This window comes from Leptopilina boulardi, unplaced genomic scaffold, assembly GCF_019393585.1.
Source record: "Leptopilina boulardi isolate dan_hultmark-lab unplaced genomic scaffold, ZJU_Lbou_2.1 LbouV2_327, whole genome shotgun sequence".
Taxonomy (NCBI): Eukaryota; Metazoa; Arthropoda; class Insecta; order Hymenoptera; family Figitidae; genus Leptopilina; species Leptopilina boulardi.
Window position 1 is genome coordinate 3,732,307 of NW_026137893.1, and position 18,799 is coordinate 3,751,105.

General features: G+C 23.0%; 4 protein-coding genes across 8 annotated transcripts in view; 3 read left to right on the forward strand and 1 right to left on the reverse strand.

The window, feature by feature from the left end:
• Positions 1 to 83: 83 nt before the first annotated feature.
• Positions 84 to 1,406, forward strand: LOC127284887 (60S ribosomal protein L14). Its single transcript, XM_051310598.1, has 4 exons — positions 84 to 238; positions 730 to 834; positions 922 to 1,116; positions 1,233 to 1,406. The coding sequence occupies exons 1-4, from the start codon at positions 236 to 238 to the stop codon at positions 1,359 to 1,361; spliced, it is 432 nt and encodes a 143-aa protein (XP_051166555.1). The 5' UTR covers positions 84 to 235; the 3' UTR covers positions 1,362 to 1,406.
• LOC127284881 (gem-associated protein 5) lies at positions 1,258 to 12,071 on the reverse strand. The gene is made up of 13 exons (XM_051310586.1): positions 11,938 to 12,071; positions 11,061 to 11,376; positions 8,192 to 8,553; positions 7,750 to 8,079; positions 7,395 to 7,650; positions 5,200 to 5,428; positions 4,668 to 5,119; positions 3,893 to 4,589; positions 3,490 to 3,637; positions 3,077 to 3,334; positions 2,514 to 2,931; positions 1,981 to 2,416; positions 1,258 to 1,858 (listed from the first exon to the last, which is right to left on the reverse strand). Exons 2-13 carry the CDS (start codon positions 11,370 to 11,372, stop codon positions 1,629 to 1,631), a joined length of 4,128 nt encoding a protein of 1,375 aa, XP_051166543.1. The 5' UTR covers positions 11,373 to 11,376; positions 11,938 to 12,071; the 3' UTR covers positions 1,258 to 1,628.
• Positions 12,068 to 16,445, forward strand: LOC127284883 (lipase 3-like). 3 transcript variants are annotated; one of them, XM_051310593.1, is made up of 8 exons: positions 12,068 to 12,126; positions 12,795 to 12,910; positions 13,020 to 13,200; positions 13,305 to 13,419; positions 13,632 to 13,872; positions 15,554 to 15,712; positions 15,811 to 16,035; positions 16,113 to 16,445. In XM_051310593.1, exons 2-8 carry the CDS (start codon positions 12,797 to 12,799, stop codon positions 16,320 to 16,322), a joined length of 1,245 nt encoding a protein of 414 aa, XP_051166550.1. In that variant the 5' UTR covers positions 12,068 to 12,126; positions 12,795 to 12,796; the 3' UTR covers positions 16,323 to 16,445. The 3 variants fall into 3 exon arrangements, with proteins under 3 accessions (XP_051166550.1, XP_051166551.1, XP_051166549.1); XM_051310594.1 differs by lacking the exon at positions 12,068 to 12,126 and adding an exon at positions 12,151 to 12,289; XM_051310592.1 differs by lacking the exon at positions 12,068 to 12,126 and adding an exon at positions 12,543 to 12,640.
• An 878-nt stretch (positions 16,446 to 17,323) lies between these two features.
• LOC127284882 (general transcriptional corepressor trfA-like) overlaps positions 17,324 to 18,799 on the forward strand; it is a 33,399-nt gene continuing 31,923 nt past the window's right edge. For all 3 annotated transcript variants that reach the window (XM_051310587.1, XM_051310588.1, XM_051310591.1), the window contains exon 1: positions 17,324 to 17,636. The gene's annotated coding sequence lies outside the window, so the exon portion shown is untranslated. The remainder of the gene's footprint in view (positions 17,637 to 18,799) is intronic.

The window sequence follows — 18,799 nt, forward strand, 5'->3', positions numbered from 1 at the left end:
TTATTATTATATTAAGGTATTATCAAATTTTATTTATCGATATTTATTATTATATCAAAATTGTGTAAACAATTTAAATTTTAGCGGTATTCAATAATGTAACAATAATGCCGCCTGGTGTTCAAATATTGTAACTTCCTTTTCCTGCTCTTGCGTTCTCTTTTCGTATTGTCCTCCAAAAAGGAGTGTTATTTTTTATTAAAATTTGGATATTTTATCCAGTTTTTTCAACAAAATGGTAAGTTAATTAAATTTTACTAATTCTTTTCGATTATTATATTTTATAATAAACATTTTATGAGTAAATTTTTTTTACATTTCATTGAAAAACAATATTGTACCAATGCACATTGGAATGCCATGTGGTTATTAAATTAGAAAAATAATTATAGTTTTGTATTTGAAAATAAATGATTTTATAAATAAAAATATATTTATAAAAGTTAGAAATTTTTTTTAAAAATATTTTTAACATGTCTTAAGTAAATATGTGATTTAGGCGATATGTATATAATGTTTATATATTTTGAGGTTAGTTTTTTTTTTTTTGCAAGCGTCAAAAGTTGAATTTATTAAATAATGACTTTTTCTTAATTTTAAATGGAAATTTTGAAATTGTTTTATGTTAGTAAATTTATTTTCAATTTGGAAAATGAAGGAATAATAAAGACGGCCAGTTAATAGGAAATAAAAAAAAATAGTGAAAAATTTAATTTCTTGTTTTTGTAGAAGGGATTTCAAAGATTTGTGGAAACAGGCAGAATTGCCTATGTCAACAATGGACCTGAGAAAGGAAAATTGGTTGCTATTGTCGATGTCATCGATCAAAACAGAGTAACTATTATTATTATTATATTTTTTTCTTTTTAATTTAATCACTAATTATTAGAAAATTATTGACAATTTTTATTTGAAATTTAGGTTTTAATCGATGGACCAATGTACAAAATAGGAAGAACTCAAATGAGACTTTCGGACCTTCATTTGACTAAATTGAAATTAAAAATGCCTCGTACAGGTAGCACACGAGTTGTAAGAAAAGCATGGACCGATGCTAAAGTCGGTGAAAAATGGGCTGCTACAATGTGGGCTAAAAAAGTCGAGGCAAAGAAAAAGGTATTTCTTTTATCAATCTTCCAATTATAAGATTTTAAAATATTGAAAATTTTTTTTTTTTAATTTACGTTTTTAAAATTAATGTTCTTCCTTTCTTTCTTTCTTTTTTTTTATAGAGAGCCGCATTGAGCGATTTTGATCGTTTCAAATTGCGAAAGGCAAAACAAATTCGCAACAAATTAAGAACATCCGCATTCTTCAGGTTAAAGCGTCAAGCGAAACCAAGCAAAGAACAGAAAAAATAAATGCTTGATTTATTTTTAAGGTAAAATAAAATATTGCTAAATAAATTTGTGTATTATTAATTTCCACAATAATTATTTTTTTATATTAAAAATAAAAATCAATTTTGTCTTTTAAATTTAAAAAAAAAAACAATTTATTTGATATTTACGTTTTTCATGCCAATATTTTTTTTTTTTTAATCATTTAAAGTTGTAAAAAGAAATGATGATTTTAAAATTCATTATTAAACGTATTTACAAAAAAAAGAAGAAGAAAAAAAACATAAATTAAACGGCAGCCTCTTGCCAAGCATTGTCTATTAATTTTTTAATGGCAATTTTCACATTTTCATTTGAAATTTGATTAATAAAATCAAATGATGCTACATAGGCGTCCATTGGATTTGGAGTTGAAACTCGATTTTCTAAAAATTGTTTACCCTCAAATCTTAAACGATCCAATCGTTCAACACTCAATGCAGGTTCCAATTTTTCGTCCTCTGGAGTTTGAGTTTTTCCTAAACAGAAAAACATTTATTTTTTTCCGTTATTGACTATCACTTTTCTAAATTTTATTTATTTAGAAATCAAAGTTAAATGAAATTTGTTTTTTTAATTTAAAAAAAAAAAAGATAATTACCTATATTGAGAGCAAGTGAAGCCTCGAGTTTAACAATTTCATTAACTTCCGTCCAATGTTTAACAGCTTCTTTATCTAAAACGTCCTTAATATATTTTTCAATTGTATTGATTATAATTTCATAATTTTTTTCTGAATCTTCTTTTCTTAAATTTTCTTCCGTAAACCAATTTAAAAAACCATAACATAAATAAGCACGTAGAGCTTTCGTTCTTTCAGTTTTTTTTGAAAATAAACTATTTTCATTTGATGGATCTTTACATTCTAAAATTGACAAGAATTTCAATAATAAACTCTCTGTGGTTTCATCACGATGATATTGTGTTTTTTCATAAGAACAAATCATTTGCAGAGCAATTAAAATATGTTTTAAAAGTTGATTTTCATTTTCTCCAACAATTGCCAATGATATTTGATGACTGACATTTATCCACAACTAAAATTAGAAATTAATAAATATATTGAAACTATTATTATAATTTAAAATAAAAATATTTTGTTTAGTCGTACAAAAAAAAAGGAATTATAAATACCTCGGCCTCACATTTTGGAGGTGCATTAAAAATTGATTTTCCAAGTTCAATATATAATTCTGTATTTTTAGAGAAATTTTTATTTAAATTTTCCAATATTCCACAAATTTTCGATTTTCCTTCAATCCAATCGCAAATTGTTTTTGAACTTGTATTTTCAAGAGCTATTTTTATAACTTTAAGTGTATTCACATGAATTTGACGATGATAAATTCGTGAATATTTTTTCGTTATTGCATTTGCTGTTTCAAAATCGGCAATTAAAAGAGATTCATTCACCGCTTGTTCTGCAAGTGAATCACTTAATTGAAAATCATTGCCCATTTCAGCCAATTCGGCGGCTAAATTCAAAAAAGGAATTTCTTTACGTCGCGACAATAATTGTGCGGCTTTTTTGAAATCTTTTAACTTCACGTAACTGAAACAAAGAAAAATTAAAAAAAATTAATTTACCCATTTCAATAATTTTTATTATTGACAATAAATAAATATTTTATAAAAATAATAAAAATTTAAATTTGTTTTTATTTAAATAATATTTAGAAATTTCTTTTTGAAATTACCATTGAACAGCGTCTTCGAAACCTCCCTCTCTTGTAGCGGTTATGGCCCAATCTCGTAAAATATTCTCAACCAGCGGATCTTGAGGATCTAATTTCAATGTGGCAAGTGCATAAGCTTCTTTATACATTTTCGCATTAAAAAATGCTCCAACCGCCTGATGAATTCGATGTATTTTCAATAAATAACAAACGGCTTTATTAATATGACCATCGGTTATCAATTGCATTGCGTAAGCTTCGCACATTTCCTGCCAAGTTCTCAAAAAAAAAAAAAATAAATTTAAATTAATTATTCACTAAATCCTAATTAAATTTCTAATTAATTTTATATTGAATTAATAAGTTGTTGAAAAAAAATTAACTATATTTTCTTATTTTTTGTGATATTAAAATTTTGAAAATTCAAAACTTACTTCATTGACAACGATGGAGCAAGCGAGACAAGATAATCGGTTAATCTTTTTTCTTTAACAGCATCTTTCAAAGTTTCCATCAATTTATTACACCAAACGTCCAATTCTAATACTGCATTATATTGACCACGAGAATTCAAATATGGTTCTGTAAAAAGAAATTAATTTTATTTATTAACAACTTTTTTTAAAATTTAATCTTATTTAATATTCTAGATAGAAAAATTGCATATAAACAAAAAAATATTGATTTTACAAATAAAAAAAAAAAAAAAAAAAAAAAATTAATAAAATGATCAAAATTAAGAGAAAAAAAATTTAATTTAAAATTATTTAAATTAATACAGACGAAAATTTTTTTAAATTAAACATTTCATTGAAAAGAATAAAACAATTATCTTACTTTCTTCTTTGATAATATCTAAAATTTGTTCCTTTCCAGCAAAAATAGAAGGGACATTTGTCTCATTTGTTTCTAATGTTTTATCATTTTCATTAGATTCCATCGTATCGTTATTTTCATTTGTCTCTAATTTTTCTTCTACTTTTTCCTTTCTCTCCTTATTTTCTTCATTTTTACCATCTCCAACATCTTCACTATTTTCACCATTTTTATTATCATCAGCTTCTTGTTTTTTACACTCATCTTCCGATTCATTTTCTCCTTTAATACTTTTTAAAAGTGTTCTTATTGAAGCTAAAATAGCTGTTTTACTATTTAAACGTTTACTATAAATTGGAAAATATGCTCGTTTTTTGGAATCTTTCTTTGAATTATTATTCTTCTTCTCAGCATTTATTGAATTTTGTGATTCACTTGATTTCATTTTTGAAATTTCATCTTCATTTTCATTATTCTTTACAATTGAAGATGATTTGTCAATATGATTTTTCTTCTTTTTTGTTTTTATTTTTCTTGATGTTGGCTTTTCCGTGGGCATAATTGCTTCTTGTTCGGAAATTTTCCATATTTGTACAGTAAAATCAGCTGAACCTGATATTAAATAATCTGGATCAAGTGGACTCCACATACATGAGAAAACTGGACCCAAATGTCCTGTGAATGTACCAATTATTTCTTGTGTCTCCACTTTCCAAATCTAGAATATTAAATATAACAAATTAAAAAAAAAAACAGGCAAAGCTGTCCTTTTTTTTAATGTAAAAAAAAAAAATACCTGAACTGTATTATCATAACTTCCAGAAGCTAAAAATCCACTTTGATGTGGACTCCAAACGAGAGAAACAACTTTTTCCGTATGTCCCGATAAAGTAGCGACTGTTTTATAAAAAGCTGTCGATTCCGTCGTCGTTGCCTCTTCTTTATTTTCCTTTTCCTCTGTATTTACATTCAAATCGCAAATATCAAAAATAGTTATCACTGAACTATTAAAAGCAACAGCTAAATAATTTTGTAATGGTGACATTAATAAATCGGTTTCTGTACTTTCTGGATGCCAAACTAAACAATGAACAGCTGTTCTTAAAGGATTATAAATACAATTATCCAATTCTTTTAAATTTCGATCAAAGAAGGAAATTTTTCCATGCTCAAAACCAACAGCCATACATGAATAATTTGGTTTCCATGCGAATTCAGTGCAATCTTTTTTTATCACCGATTTTGGATCTAAAAAAAATATATATATATTATTTATCAACAAATCACAATTAAAATACTATTTATAATAAAAATATCATAAAAATTACCCTTATCTGGATTTTCAGGATTATAAAAAACTAATTCGCCATCACCGCATGAATATAATGCATATAATTGAACATCTGGAGCTGGTCCCCAATGAAGGGAATAAATACAATTTCTATGATATTGTCTATATAAAAGAGGTGGTTTTGTTGCATTTGTGTCGTAAATTCCAATGCGTCCTTCTCCAGTTCCAAAAGCAAGAAGATTTTCCTTCTCCGGATGCCATGATAGCTGAAATATTAAATAAAAAGAAATTATAAACTACTAGCAAAATTAAACGCGCGCCAAATTGAGTATTTGATTGTTTGTTATAAAGAAATTAAAGATTAATATTATCAATAATAATTTAATTTATTAGAATATTATTACATATTAAATGAAAATAATGAAAATTATATGTTTACAGGCCTCGGATTATACGACTTTTTCCGACTTTTTTCAAAAATACGACTTTTATCGACTTCTTTTAATAAAATGCGACATTTTTTTTTTACATTTGAAAAAAAATGTAAATAAAATACATTTTTTTTTTAGTATAAAATGTAGATCTTCTTCAGATCTTCTTCAATTCAATTATTTAACAAATTTTGAACTAAAATGATTCTTCACTAAATTAATTATTTTTAATAATTTTAATGAAATACATCACAAATTCAATTATATATCAAAATTATTTTTCAATTAAAATTTTTATGAAATTTAACAATTGTTTATAATTTAAAAAAAAATATCACAATAAAATTGAATTATTTTTTTTTAAATTTCAATTCAAAATAAACTAAAATTCAATTATTATCCGAAATTTTAATTCAAAGTCAATTAAAAATCCAATAATTATCAAAAATTTTCAATTTAAAATTTATTTATTTACCAAGTTTTCAATTTAAAATTAAAAAAAATTCAATTATTTTCTAAAATTTCTATTCAAAATTAATTATTTAAATTTTAAATTAAAAATGAACTTAAATTAAATTATTATCCAAAATTTCAATTAAAATTTAATTATTTCCCAAAATTTTCAATTCAAAATGAACTGAAATTCAATTATTTTCTAAATTTAAAATCAAATAAAATTTCATTATTCTCAAAAATTTGAATTCAAAATTAATTGAATTTTCAATAATTTGAATTTAAAAGCATCTAAAATTTAATTATTTCTAAAATTTTCCATCGAAAAATTTTTTTTTGAAATTTAATAATTTCAATTATAACTCTAAGGAAATTCAATTATTTTTAACTATTTTAATAATATTCTTTGAAATTTCAAACTATCTGAAACCATTTTTCAATTAAAAATGATTTTCAAATTATTGTATTTTGTCCGCATTTTCTAATAAATTTTTAGTGAAATCATCTAAAATTTTAATTACAAAACACTTAAAGTTTCAATTAATTTCAAAAATCTCAATTTTAAATCTTTGAAAATTCAATTAAATTAAAAAAATGTTTTCCAAAAATTGTTTGATAAATTATTTTTAGTTCTGTAAAATTTAATAATTGAAAATTAACAATATCTTTTGAAATTTAATTATTTCTAAAAATTTCATCTTTAACCCTTCGAAAAGGATTATTATTAAAAAAAAAAATTTTATTTAAAAATCTGTAAAATATTTTTGTTAAAATAAAAAACAAATCCACTTTTTTTTTGAATATAAATCGACTAAAACGACTTTTTTTTGTGTCTTTAAGTTGATTCGAGGTCTGTGTTTTTATAATTAATATTTAATAGGTATTCGTTGGCCCCTGGTACCTTAAAAATTAATTTTTAAAAATAAATTTTTTTCAAATTACTATCTTGTACGAAATTTCCTGGCGCATCTTTTTTCTCATCATAAATTTTTTGTATTTGTATACAATTTTTGAATCAATATACAAGTTTAAAAAAAATTTCGTTGGTAAACGTTGTGTACTTCAGCTTCGTGAATTGAATTTTCGAATTTGGAAATTTAAAGAAATTTATTGCGAAATTTGGAAACACAATTATACAATTTTGGGAAAAATGAGAAAAAGAATTGTCAAAATTTGACATGTCATAAGATTACTATTCAAAAAAACACGTGAAATCAGAAAAGGCCAACTTCAAGTTAGAACAGAAGGACAGACCAAGCATTTTATTATTATATAATTAAAACTGTGCTAAAATTTCAAAAATGGAACTTAAAAAAAAAAAAGAAAAATATGAAATTCATTAACTTACGGCTCTGACTTTTCCCATTATTTTCTGCCAAAGTGTTGAAATTTCAAAATAAGACTCATGTGGTTCGGATAAATTCCAAATTCGCAACATTGCATCACCAGAGCCAAATGCAATTTGTGTTGTATCAAGAGGACAAGCAGCAAGACAATAAACATATCCTCCCTGTGTGGGAATTCGATATTCAATTGTCGATTTGTCTTCTAATAAATCACAACAAATCACCTGACGATCTTGGCCCAATGTCCATATTCTCCTTCTGTAAATTTTTTGTTTTACATTTAAAAAATTAAAAAAAAAACTATTTATATAATCTAAATTTAAGAAAAGAAAAGAAAAAAAAAATAACAATACTAACGAGTTTTTTTCCCTCCAATTTTGTTGACAATCTTTATCCTCAATTTGAATGTGTGTCGCGATACAAAATAATCCACGATTATGACACGAATGAATTGATTGATAAATGGGTTTATTTTTGCCACTTAATTTTGTCAAATCCCAAGATATTAATTCACCAAATGCAGAACTTATTAAAATTAATTTTGCTTCCACCCAACAAAGTGCAGTCCAATTAAATGAACCAGCGCCAAGTTTTGAACGATGTTTTTGTGAATCCATTGGATTTGGTGGTAGCATTATTTGACATTGATATCTTCCATCACCTCCAGCACGCCAAAAAAATATGGATCTTTAAAAAAAAAAAAAAAAACAATTTCTTTTATTTTCATTAAATTTTGTGCAAAAAAAAAGTAATTTTACATTTTTTTTTAATTAATTAATTAAATTATTTTTGTAAAAACCTGTCTTTTCCACCGGAAGCAAGAAGCAAATCTCTTGCTCCATTTTCAATGAAAACATTGGAACTAACAGGACACCAGGATAAACTCACAACTTCAACATCATGACCTCTTAAATTATAAATTATAGATCCTGATCCTTGAATATTAACTATTAAAACTGTTCCTTTTTTTGAGCCTAAAGCCACGAGATTTTGATCATGAGGACAACATGCTATACAAGTTGGTGTTAATTTTCCCATTGGTATTATTTGATTTGTATCAAAGGCAATATTCCAATTAACAAGAAAACCTTCCGAACTCACGTAACAAATTAAATTTGGATCATTCTTCGACCAATCAACGCCAATTACTTTTTGTTTCGCCTTTTAAATAAAATGACAATATTTATTTTTGTTCGACAAAAAATGAAACGCATGAATAAGCTCTAAAACAAATTTGTTAGAAGTTATATTTCATAGAATTTTTATTAAGCAGAATATTAATTTGCCAGAAGAAAGTCAATTTAATTGAATTTTAATTTGTCAGAGAATCAATTTGATCGAATTTTAATTTGCCAGAAATATGAAGCTGGCACCTAGTTATTAGCATCCATTTAATTATTAAAATTTTCAAGTTGGTATTGAAATAAAAGAATACCATTTGTTAAAAATCTCAAACATCAAAAGAAAAGTATATAATTCAAAGGTTATTCGTTAGAAAACAAATGAATACGACGAAAAAATATCAAAAATAAATTTAAATATTTTTTAAAATAAATAATGAAAATAATAACGACAACATTAAAATTTACAATTACAAATGATTCTATTATTATTTATTAATGAATGCATTTAAAAAGGGGGAGAATATTATTATTTTTTTTTAAAGCAAGTAGAAGTTAAAGAAAATTAATTTCTCCAAAATAAAATTTAACAGTTTCCAATTTTTTTTCAGTCTTATGGGAACTAAAGGAAGTTAAAAAAAACTTGCGACCGCAAGACTTAGATTCCAAACGAAGTAACAAAGATTTTTCTTTAATAATTCGGAAAAAAAAATTTCAATTTCTCCCTTGAATAAAATTTAACGATTTCCAATATTTTTTTAGTCTATTGGAGACCAAAGGAAGCTAAAAAAAAATTGCGACTGCGGGACTCGAACTCTGGACGAAATTACAGAGATTTTTCTTCCATAATTCGGAAAAAAAATTCCACTTTCTCCTTTGAATAAAATTTAACACTTGCAATAATTTTTTCAGTCTTTTTGAGACCCAAAGAAGTTGAAAAAAATATTACAAATGTTAAATTTTATTTAAGGGAGAAATTGAAATTTTTTTTTTCCGAATCTTCAACGAAAAATATTTGTAATTAATAATTTTTCGTAGAATTTGAATGGAAAATCTTTTTAAAATTAAATTAATTTTCTTTAACTTCTACTTGCTTTAAAAAAAAATAATAATATTCTCCCCCTTTTTAAATGCATTCATTAATAAATAATAATAGAATCATTTGTAATTGTAAATTTTAATGTTGTCGTTATTATTTTCATTATTTATTTTTAAAAAATGTTTAAATTTATTTTTGATATTTTTTCGTCGTATTCATTTGTTTTCTAATGAATAACCATTGAATTATATACTTTTCTTTTGATATTTGAGATTTTTGACAAATTGTATTCTTTTGTTTCAATATCAACTTGAAAATTTCAATAATTAAATGGATGCTAATAACTAGATGCCAGTTTCAGCTTCATGCCAGAAATTAAATTTGACCGAATTTAAATTTTCACGAAACGTTGTTTTATAGAATATTAATAGTGCAGAAAAACAATTTGTCAGTAATCTACTTTACAAGAATGTATATTTGTTCGAATTATAATTTCCCAGAAAGTTAATTTGACCGAAAATTAATTTGTTAGAATTCCAATTTGATCGAATTTTAATTTGGTAGAAAAACAATTTGATCGAAATTTAATTTGTGCGAATAAACGTTTTTTCATAGAATTTTAATTTAGCAGAAAGGTAATTTAATAGAATTCGAATATAGCAGAATTAAAATTTGACGGAAATTTACCTTACCAGAAAGTATATTTGTTCGAACATTAATTTGCCAGAAACTCAATTTCACCGAAAATAAATTTGACCGAAATATTTCGGCGCGAATTTTAAAATTAACCAATCACAATTTTCTTCATAATTTCCTATTGGTTAATTTTAAAATTCGCGATGAAATATTTCGGTCAAATTGATTTTCGGTGAAATTGAATTTCTGGCAAATTAATGTTCGAACAAATATACTTTCTGGTAAGGTAAATTTCTGTCAAATTTTAATTCTGCTATATTCGAATTCTATTAAATTATCTTTCTGCTAAATTAAAATTCTATGAAAAAACGTTTATTCGCACAAATTAAATTTCGATCAAATTATTTTTCTGCCAAATTAAAATTCAATGAAATTGACTTTCTGACAAATTAAAATTCGATCAAATTGGAATTCTGACAAATTAATTTTCGATCAAATTAACTTTCTGGGAAATTATAATTCGAACAAATATACATTTTGTTAAAATAGATATTTATCAAATTATTTTTCTGCCCTATTAATATTCTATAAAACAACATTTCGTGAAAATTTAAATTTGGTGAAATTTAATTTCTGACAAATTAAAATTCGATCAAATTGAATTTATGTCAAATTAAAATTCGATCAAATTGATTTTCTGACAAATTAAAATTCAATTAAATTGACTTTCTGGCAAATTAATATTCTGCTTAATAAAAATTCTATGAAATATAACTTCTAACAAATTTGTTTTAGATCTTATTCATGCGTCCCGATAAAAAAAAAAATTCTTATTTTATTTAAAAAAAAAAAAAATAAATAATTAAACTTACGTCTAAAATAGAATTTGTCAAAGTTGATGTGAGATTGTCAACTTTCCAAATTTTAACGATATGATCATCTCCTGCCGAAACTAAAAGACGTTTCTCAGCATTTTCTTCGAATTCAGGTGATAAACATAATGAAGTCACACGCTCTGAATGAGCATTTAAAATAATTGAATATTCGAGTATTTTACTATTCTCTTTTTGATGACCAATGACAATTGTATGTCTGGAACCCCAAGCAATTGTTCCATTTTTTGAGCAAGACATTACATTATTCAGGTACCAATTTGGCGAAGGAGGTAGTGTTACTTCATTCATTTTTCTAAAATCAATTTCATATTATTATTTTTTTTTTTTTAATTTTCTTGTACAATTTTTCCTATACTAATAAAATAATCCCAAATTTCTTAATTTAAAAATATCAAAATAATATTGGAGTTAAATCAAACGAATTAAAAAATTTTTAAATTTTTTCCTCACATTACTGAGAGACATACAGTATATTAAAATTTTATTACAATAAAATTCGAAATAATTTTAAAATTGCTAGCGTTTTAAAATAGTTGTGAAATTAATATATACATATATATATAACTTTTTTTTCAAACGTATGCAATTTTTAAACATTTTTAATTAGAGCACAAAATCTACTATATATTTTTATAACTTAAAGGAAAGTTAATTAATTATTTTCTAAAGTGAATAAAAATTGTATTACAAATTAGTTTTTTTTTTGTTTTTTTAATAAAATATAATTAATTAAAATTTTATGAACCCGGCATGCCAATTTGAGGTTAGGAAAAATTTTTTCAAATACTTTATTTAATTAATATCCATTTGAAAAATTAATGGCATTATTTAAGATAAGAATTTATTTACTTACATTGATTAATGGAACTTGTGAAAAATACAAAATTCACGTTTTAATCACAGTATTTTCTTTTTTTATTTTTTTTTTAAACGTTTGGAAAATGCCATAAACATAAGACGCGCTCATGCGCACTGGTGTGAATATATAAAGCGCATGTGTAACAGCTGATTCCGGTTTCTTGACATTTTCAATTGTTTCTCGGTAAATATGCAGTATTATGATAAATTTTTAATAAACCTTAATTAATAATTATTGATTTAATTCTATTGAATATTAATAATTAATTTGAATTCGTAATTGTGGTGGTTAGAAAAAATAATTTAGAAACATAAGTGACATGCCATTGTTGTTCCATAATTAATAGGTTATAAATTTTATAAAATTGCCCTCGGGAATCATATTATTTATTTATTTGTGACAAATATTTTATATTTGATGTATTAATTTTTTATTTACTAAAAATCAGAATAATACATTAATATTGATAATAGTTATTATAAATTTCTTTCCATTTTTTTTTTTTTTATTTATAAATATATTTGAATAAGAAATGATTCGTCAGATGCCAAAGGTCTAAAAACAACGTCTTTTTATTTTAAAACTGCACCAAAAGATAAAAATATAAGTAATGAATCATAATTCTCAGTTATTCGCAATATTTTCATTTACTACATTTTACTCGTTTGGATATTATAGACATTAATAATTTGAAATAGTAATTAAATTATATTATTTGTGACTTTCATTGTTCTTTTTTTTTTTTTATTATTTCTCTAATATTAGAATTATTTAATTAATAATTAATTTAATCTACTTTTTTTTATTAATAGAGTTGAAAAAAATTAAAATTTATCTTTCTTCCTTTTTAGAAATGAAACAAATAAAATATGTCACTGTATTTATTTTATTCTTAATTGGCGATTACTGTGAAGGATCCTTGGATTTTTTCCTTAAAAGTGACAATAATGACGCCGATTTAAATACAGTAAGTTTTTTTGGAATTTTTTTTTAATTTTCTTATAATTATAAATATTAAATAAAATTTTTTTTGTTAACAATTTTAAATGTAATAATTATTTTTTTTTCATTTTAAGGCTGAATTAATAAAAAAAGCAGGATATCCAGCTGAGGCACATGTTGTTATTACAGAAGATGGATATTTATTAACAATTCACAGAATTCCAGCTCCTGTGGGTTCAACTCCTGTATTTCTTCAGCATGGACTTCTTGGAAGTTCCGCTGATTGGGTTGTCACTGGAAAAGGCAAATCTTTGGGTAAAATGATGCAAATATTTTTTTTAAAAATAATTTTCTTTAATTTTTATTTTTTTATATTTTACTTTTTTTATATTTATATTAAAAAAAAAATTGTTTTCTAGCATTTATTCTCGCTGATCTAGGATATGATATTTGGTTGGGAAATTTTCGTGGAAACACTTATTCTAGATCGCATACTTCAATTCCAACATCAGATTCAAGATTTTGGAATTTCAGGTGATAAAAAAAAATTTCTTTTTTTTTCACTTATAAACAATCAACATTTTTTTTAAAAACTTACAAAATAATATAAAAAAATAATTTCAATTAGATAGAATACAAAAATTTGAGATAGAATTTAATTTAATTATTGTAAGTAGAAAAAAAAGTCAACTTTTCAATATTATTGAATTATTAATTAATTTTTTTTTTTTTCACTGAAATTTCAGTTTTCACGAAATGGGAATGAGAGATTTGCCAGCAATGATTAATTATGTAACGGATTATAAAAAAGATAGTTTAATTTACATTGGTCATTCGATGGGTACCACTACATTTTACGTGATGTCAAGTGAAAAACCTGAAATGGCTTCAAAAATTCGTATTATGTTTAGCCTCGCTCCAGTCGCTTTTATGAATCATTTAAAAAGTCCAATTAGAATTTTCGCACCATTTGCCAATAATATTAAGGTATTTTTTTATAATAATAATAATACCAGGCCTTGGATCGGCTTAAAGGCACAAAAAAAAGTCATTTTAGTCGATTTACATTAAAAAAAAAAGTCGAAAAAGTAGATTTTTTTTATTTTAACAAAAATATTTTATAGATTTTTAAATAAATTTTTTTAAAAATAATAATACTTTTGGAAGCGTTAAAGTTGAAATTTTTAGAAATAATTGAATTTCAAAAGATTTTGTTAATTTTCAGACAATAATTAAATTTTACAGAACTAAAAATAATTTATTAAATAATTTTAAATAATATTTTTTAAATGTAATTGAATTTTCAAAGATTTACAATTGAAATTTTTGAAATTAATTGAACTATAAGTGATTTTTAATTAAATTTTTTTGATGATTTAACTAAAAAATTTATTAGAAATTGCAGACAAAAATAAAATAATTTGAAAACCATTTTTAAGTGCAAAATGGTTTCAGATAGTTGAATTTTCAAAGAATATTATAAAAATAGTTAAAACTAATTGAATTTCCTTAGAGTTATAATTGAAATTATTAAATTACAAAAAATTTTCCATGGAAAATTTTGGAAATAATTAAATTTTTGGAAGCTTTTAAATTCAAAATTTTGAAAATAATTTAATTTTAATTGAAATTTTGGATAATAATTCAATTTTAGTTGATTTCTGATTGAAAAATTTGAATTAAAATTTTGGGTAATAATTGAATTTTATTTGATTTTAATTTGAAAATTTGAAAAAAAAAATTGAATTTTAATTGATTTTGAATTGAAATTTTTGGGTAATAATTGAATTTTACTTGATTTTGAATTGAAATTTTGGAAAATAATTGAATTTCAATTAAAATTTTAGATAATTATTTAATTTTAATTGATTTTTGATTGAAAATTTTTTTATAAGAATTAATTTTAAATTGAAATTTTTGATAATAATTAAATTTTAATTGATTTTGGATTGAAATTTTTTGTAATAATTGAATTTTATTAGATTTTAAATTGAAAATTTGAAAAAAAATTGAATTTTAAAAGATTTTGAATTAAAAATTTTGAAAATAATTAAAAATTCTTTGATTTTGAATAATTATTTAATTTTAGTTGATTTTTGATTGAATATTTTGACTTAAACTTTTGGATAATAATTGAATTTTATTTGTTTTTAAATTGAAAATTTGAAAAAAAAATTGAATTTTAAAAGATTTTGAATTAAAAATTTTGAATATAATCAAATTTTCTTTGATTTTGAATTGAAATTTTGGAAAATAATTGAATTTCAATTGAAATTTTAGATAATTATTAAATTTTAGATGATTTTTGATTGAAAATTTTTTGATAAGAATTAATTTTAAATTGAAGTTTTGGATAATAATTAAATTTTAATTGATTTTGGATTGAAATATTTGATAATAATTAAATTTTATTTGATTTTAAATTGAAAATTTGAAAATAATTGAATTTTAATTGATTTTGAATTGAAATTTTTGGGTAATAATTGAATTTTACTTGATTTTGAATTGAAATTTTTGTAAATAGTCGAAAAAGTTACATAATCCGAGGCCTGTAATACTTTTAAAAAAGAGTATTTATTAAAAATGAATTTTATACGTATTTAAAAAAATGTTTTTAAATTTTTTGTAAATTAAAATAAATTAATTTTTTTTAAAATTAAATTTGCAGTTGATAGCTCACTTTTTTGGTGCCGACGAATTTCTTCCACAAAATGGAATTTTGAAATTTCTCGCTAAATTTGGCTGCGAAATTGACACACTGGAAGAGAAAATTTGTACAAATTCTTTATTTGCATTCTCTGGCTTTGATGAAAGTCAATTTAATATTGTAAGTTTCTTCTATAATAATTGGGTTTGAAAAAAAAAAAAAATTATTTTATCAATGATGATTTAAATTAAAAAAAGAAAATTAATTTTTTTTCTCAGACTCTACTACCAGTAATTTTGGGTCACACTCCAGCGGGAACATCAACGAAAACATTAATTCATTACGCTCAAGAAATAAATTCCGGCAAATTTCAACAATATGATTACGAATCGAGAAATAGGGAAATTTATAATAATACCAAACCTCCGGAATATGATTTATCAAAAATTCAAATTCCTGTAGTTATTTTCTACGCTGATAATGATTGGCTTGCGAGTAAAACGGTAATAAATAACTTTCTAAAAAAATTAAAAAATTTATTATTTACTTAGAATAAATAAATAAATATTTTTTTTTTTAGGATGTACAAAGACTGAATCAACAATTGCCAAAGGTATTGGGAAAATTTGAAATAAATTATCCAAAATTCAATCATTTAGATTTTCTCTGGGCAATTGATGCTCCAAAACTTGTTTACGACAAATTGAAGAGTATTATGGATAAATACAAAAATTTCCGAAAGAATAGAAAATATAATCAGGTAAATTTGATATCGCAATATTTCGATTAAGCCAAAATTCAATTCTGCCAAATAAATTAAATGAAAAAATAAAAATAAATAAGATTCTCATGAATCATAAAATAAGAGTAAAATGCCAAAAACTATTCTGTGGTTTTGAATTTCTTTTTTTTTTTTTTCAAAAAAGATGCAAAAGATATCTATAAAGTACATAATCGATCAAGTCAATATCACTGACCTAGTTCTAATTTCTAACTGTAATCTCTTTTCGCATAAATCAATACGAAGGTCAAACTTAAACTCATTAAATTGTTAACTACCTCCGTAGAAGCTCTCTATCGTGTGAATTGATCTTTGAATAGAGATAATGAGAAAATGTACTATAAAGAAACGAAATTTTTTTTAATTTTGTATTTTTGGTAATAATAAAAAAAAAAAATAACCCTTAAGGGCACAACTGATATTTTATACAAATATAATAATTTCATTTAGAAATATAATTTTGAGAAATTTAGACACTAATATAATTGTCGGTAAAAAATTGTAAAATCAGTTTTTAATTAAAAAAAAAATTTTTTATTAATAATTTTAGAATATAAGTATTTTATTTATTTTAAATATTTAAAAAAAATTCTTTACTTTTTTTTTAAAAAATAATTTATTGTAAAATAAAAATATTCAACATGTAATTATAAGATAATAAATTATTATTTAATAAAATTTCTTTTCTTATAACGAACTATACTTTATTTAAAAATAAATAATTAATTAATTAAATTCATAATAAAAGGCCTAAAGAATATACAATTTGAATATAATAATAGAAAAAGTGTTTTTAAATCAGTTTTAACATTTTTTAAATTATTAACTTTAATTTCATTATTATTAATTAATTAAAAATGAATTAGCACGGATTATAACCACTTTCATTATTTGGTTAAAATTTTAATTTCTTCCTTACCGACGCGAGCTTTGAAAAAATATCACTTGTGGCGCTGTTTGCGGGATAATTGTGAAATAGACAGTTTCACACACACAATTACGGTAAAATGTGATGTACACATTGTTACACACATCATTATATTTTGCTCTCGCTATAGTTGTGTAGTGTTTTTCATCCCATACTTTCATCGACACGACACTGACACGGTTGGTCGTGAATGGCTTCTTATAAACTTTTGAATTGAATCTCCGGCGTGAATTGTTCTTGTGTACAAATTGTAAATCCAGAACAAAGTGTAAATATATACATATCAATGTTATTGTTTTGATTCGCAAGAAAGATCGAGAAGTGCGTGTTTAATTCATCAAAAACAATACAATTGTGAATGGAATGTCAACTTAGGAGCTGTCAATTTTTCTAAGGTAAGATTATCTCAATATTTTGCCCCCCCCCCCTTTTTTTTATTATAATTGGTCCATATAAACTTCGATCAATATAGCAACGATAAAAACCCTCCGCAGCATCCCTATGTAAGTGTGAATAAGCGTTATAAAAATTGTTACAAGAATTGGATGCTGGAAGATTTTCTTCTCTTTATATAAATCAATAATTATGTTTTTTTTTTTTTTATTTCTCAATTTCTACCTTGACATAAATTTTTGATACATCTTTATCACAGAATATATTTACAAAGATTATTTTGTAAATCTGAACTTTTTTTTAAAAAATTGATAAATCTTTAATTTCTAAATTATTTGTTTTTGATTTATATTTTAGTATGCTGTTTTTTTTTATTATTAATTTTTAATTAAGTTTACTGTAGGTAAATATTTTTTAAAGTTTTAGTAAATTTTGTATAATATGGGATTAAAGTTTTAAACTAATATTTGAAATATATATGGCTTCAGAAAATTGATTTACTTAAATTTAATAAGAAAACAAGCCATGATAAACGATAGGTAAACAATTTATTATATTGTTATTTGACTATTTCAATTTTTTTTTTTTAAATAATTAAATTGATTTTATAAAACAAAAATTATTTTAAATAATAATATTTTCTAAATTAAATTATAGTTTAAAAATTTTTATTATAAAATAATAATAAAAAATTTTGAAAACTGACAATTTTTATCAATAAAACATAAATATTGAAATAAAAATATGAAAATTTAATGAATAAAATAAATCTAAAAGTAGAAAGTCCATATAAATAGAATGAAATTAAAAGTCTCAATAGCTTTCTATATAAAGTTTTCCTTGCAAAGTCCAGTTAATTGTACACTATTATTTTTGATCTCAAATATATATATATATATCTATTGACATAAACATTTAATCTTTTTTGCAATCTGCATTTTTTTATTAGTACGATACAATTGACAATATTATCATTTTACAGTTAGCCAGTAAATGTTGATAAAATTATATATTTTCAGTCAACAATATATTAATCGTTGAAAGGTATATACTATTTAGATTACGCACTTACATTACACATACATTTATATACAAAAATATGTATAGCATGCGGTGAAAGTCAATCGAGGGGCGGAAATTATTTTCAATTCTATTATCTACAATT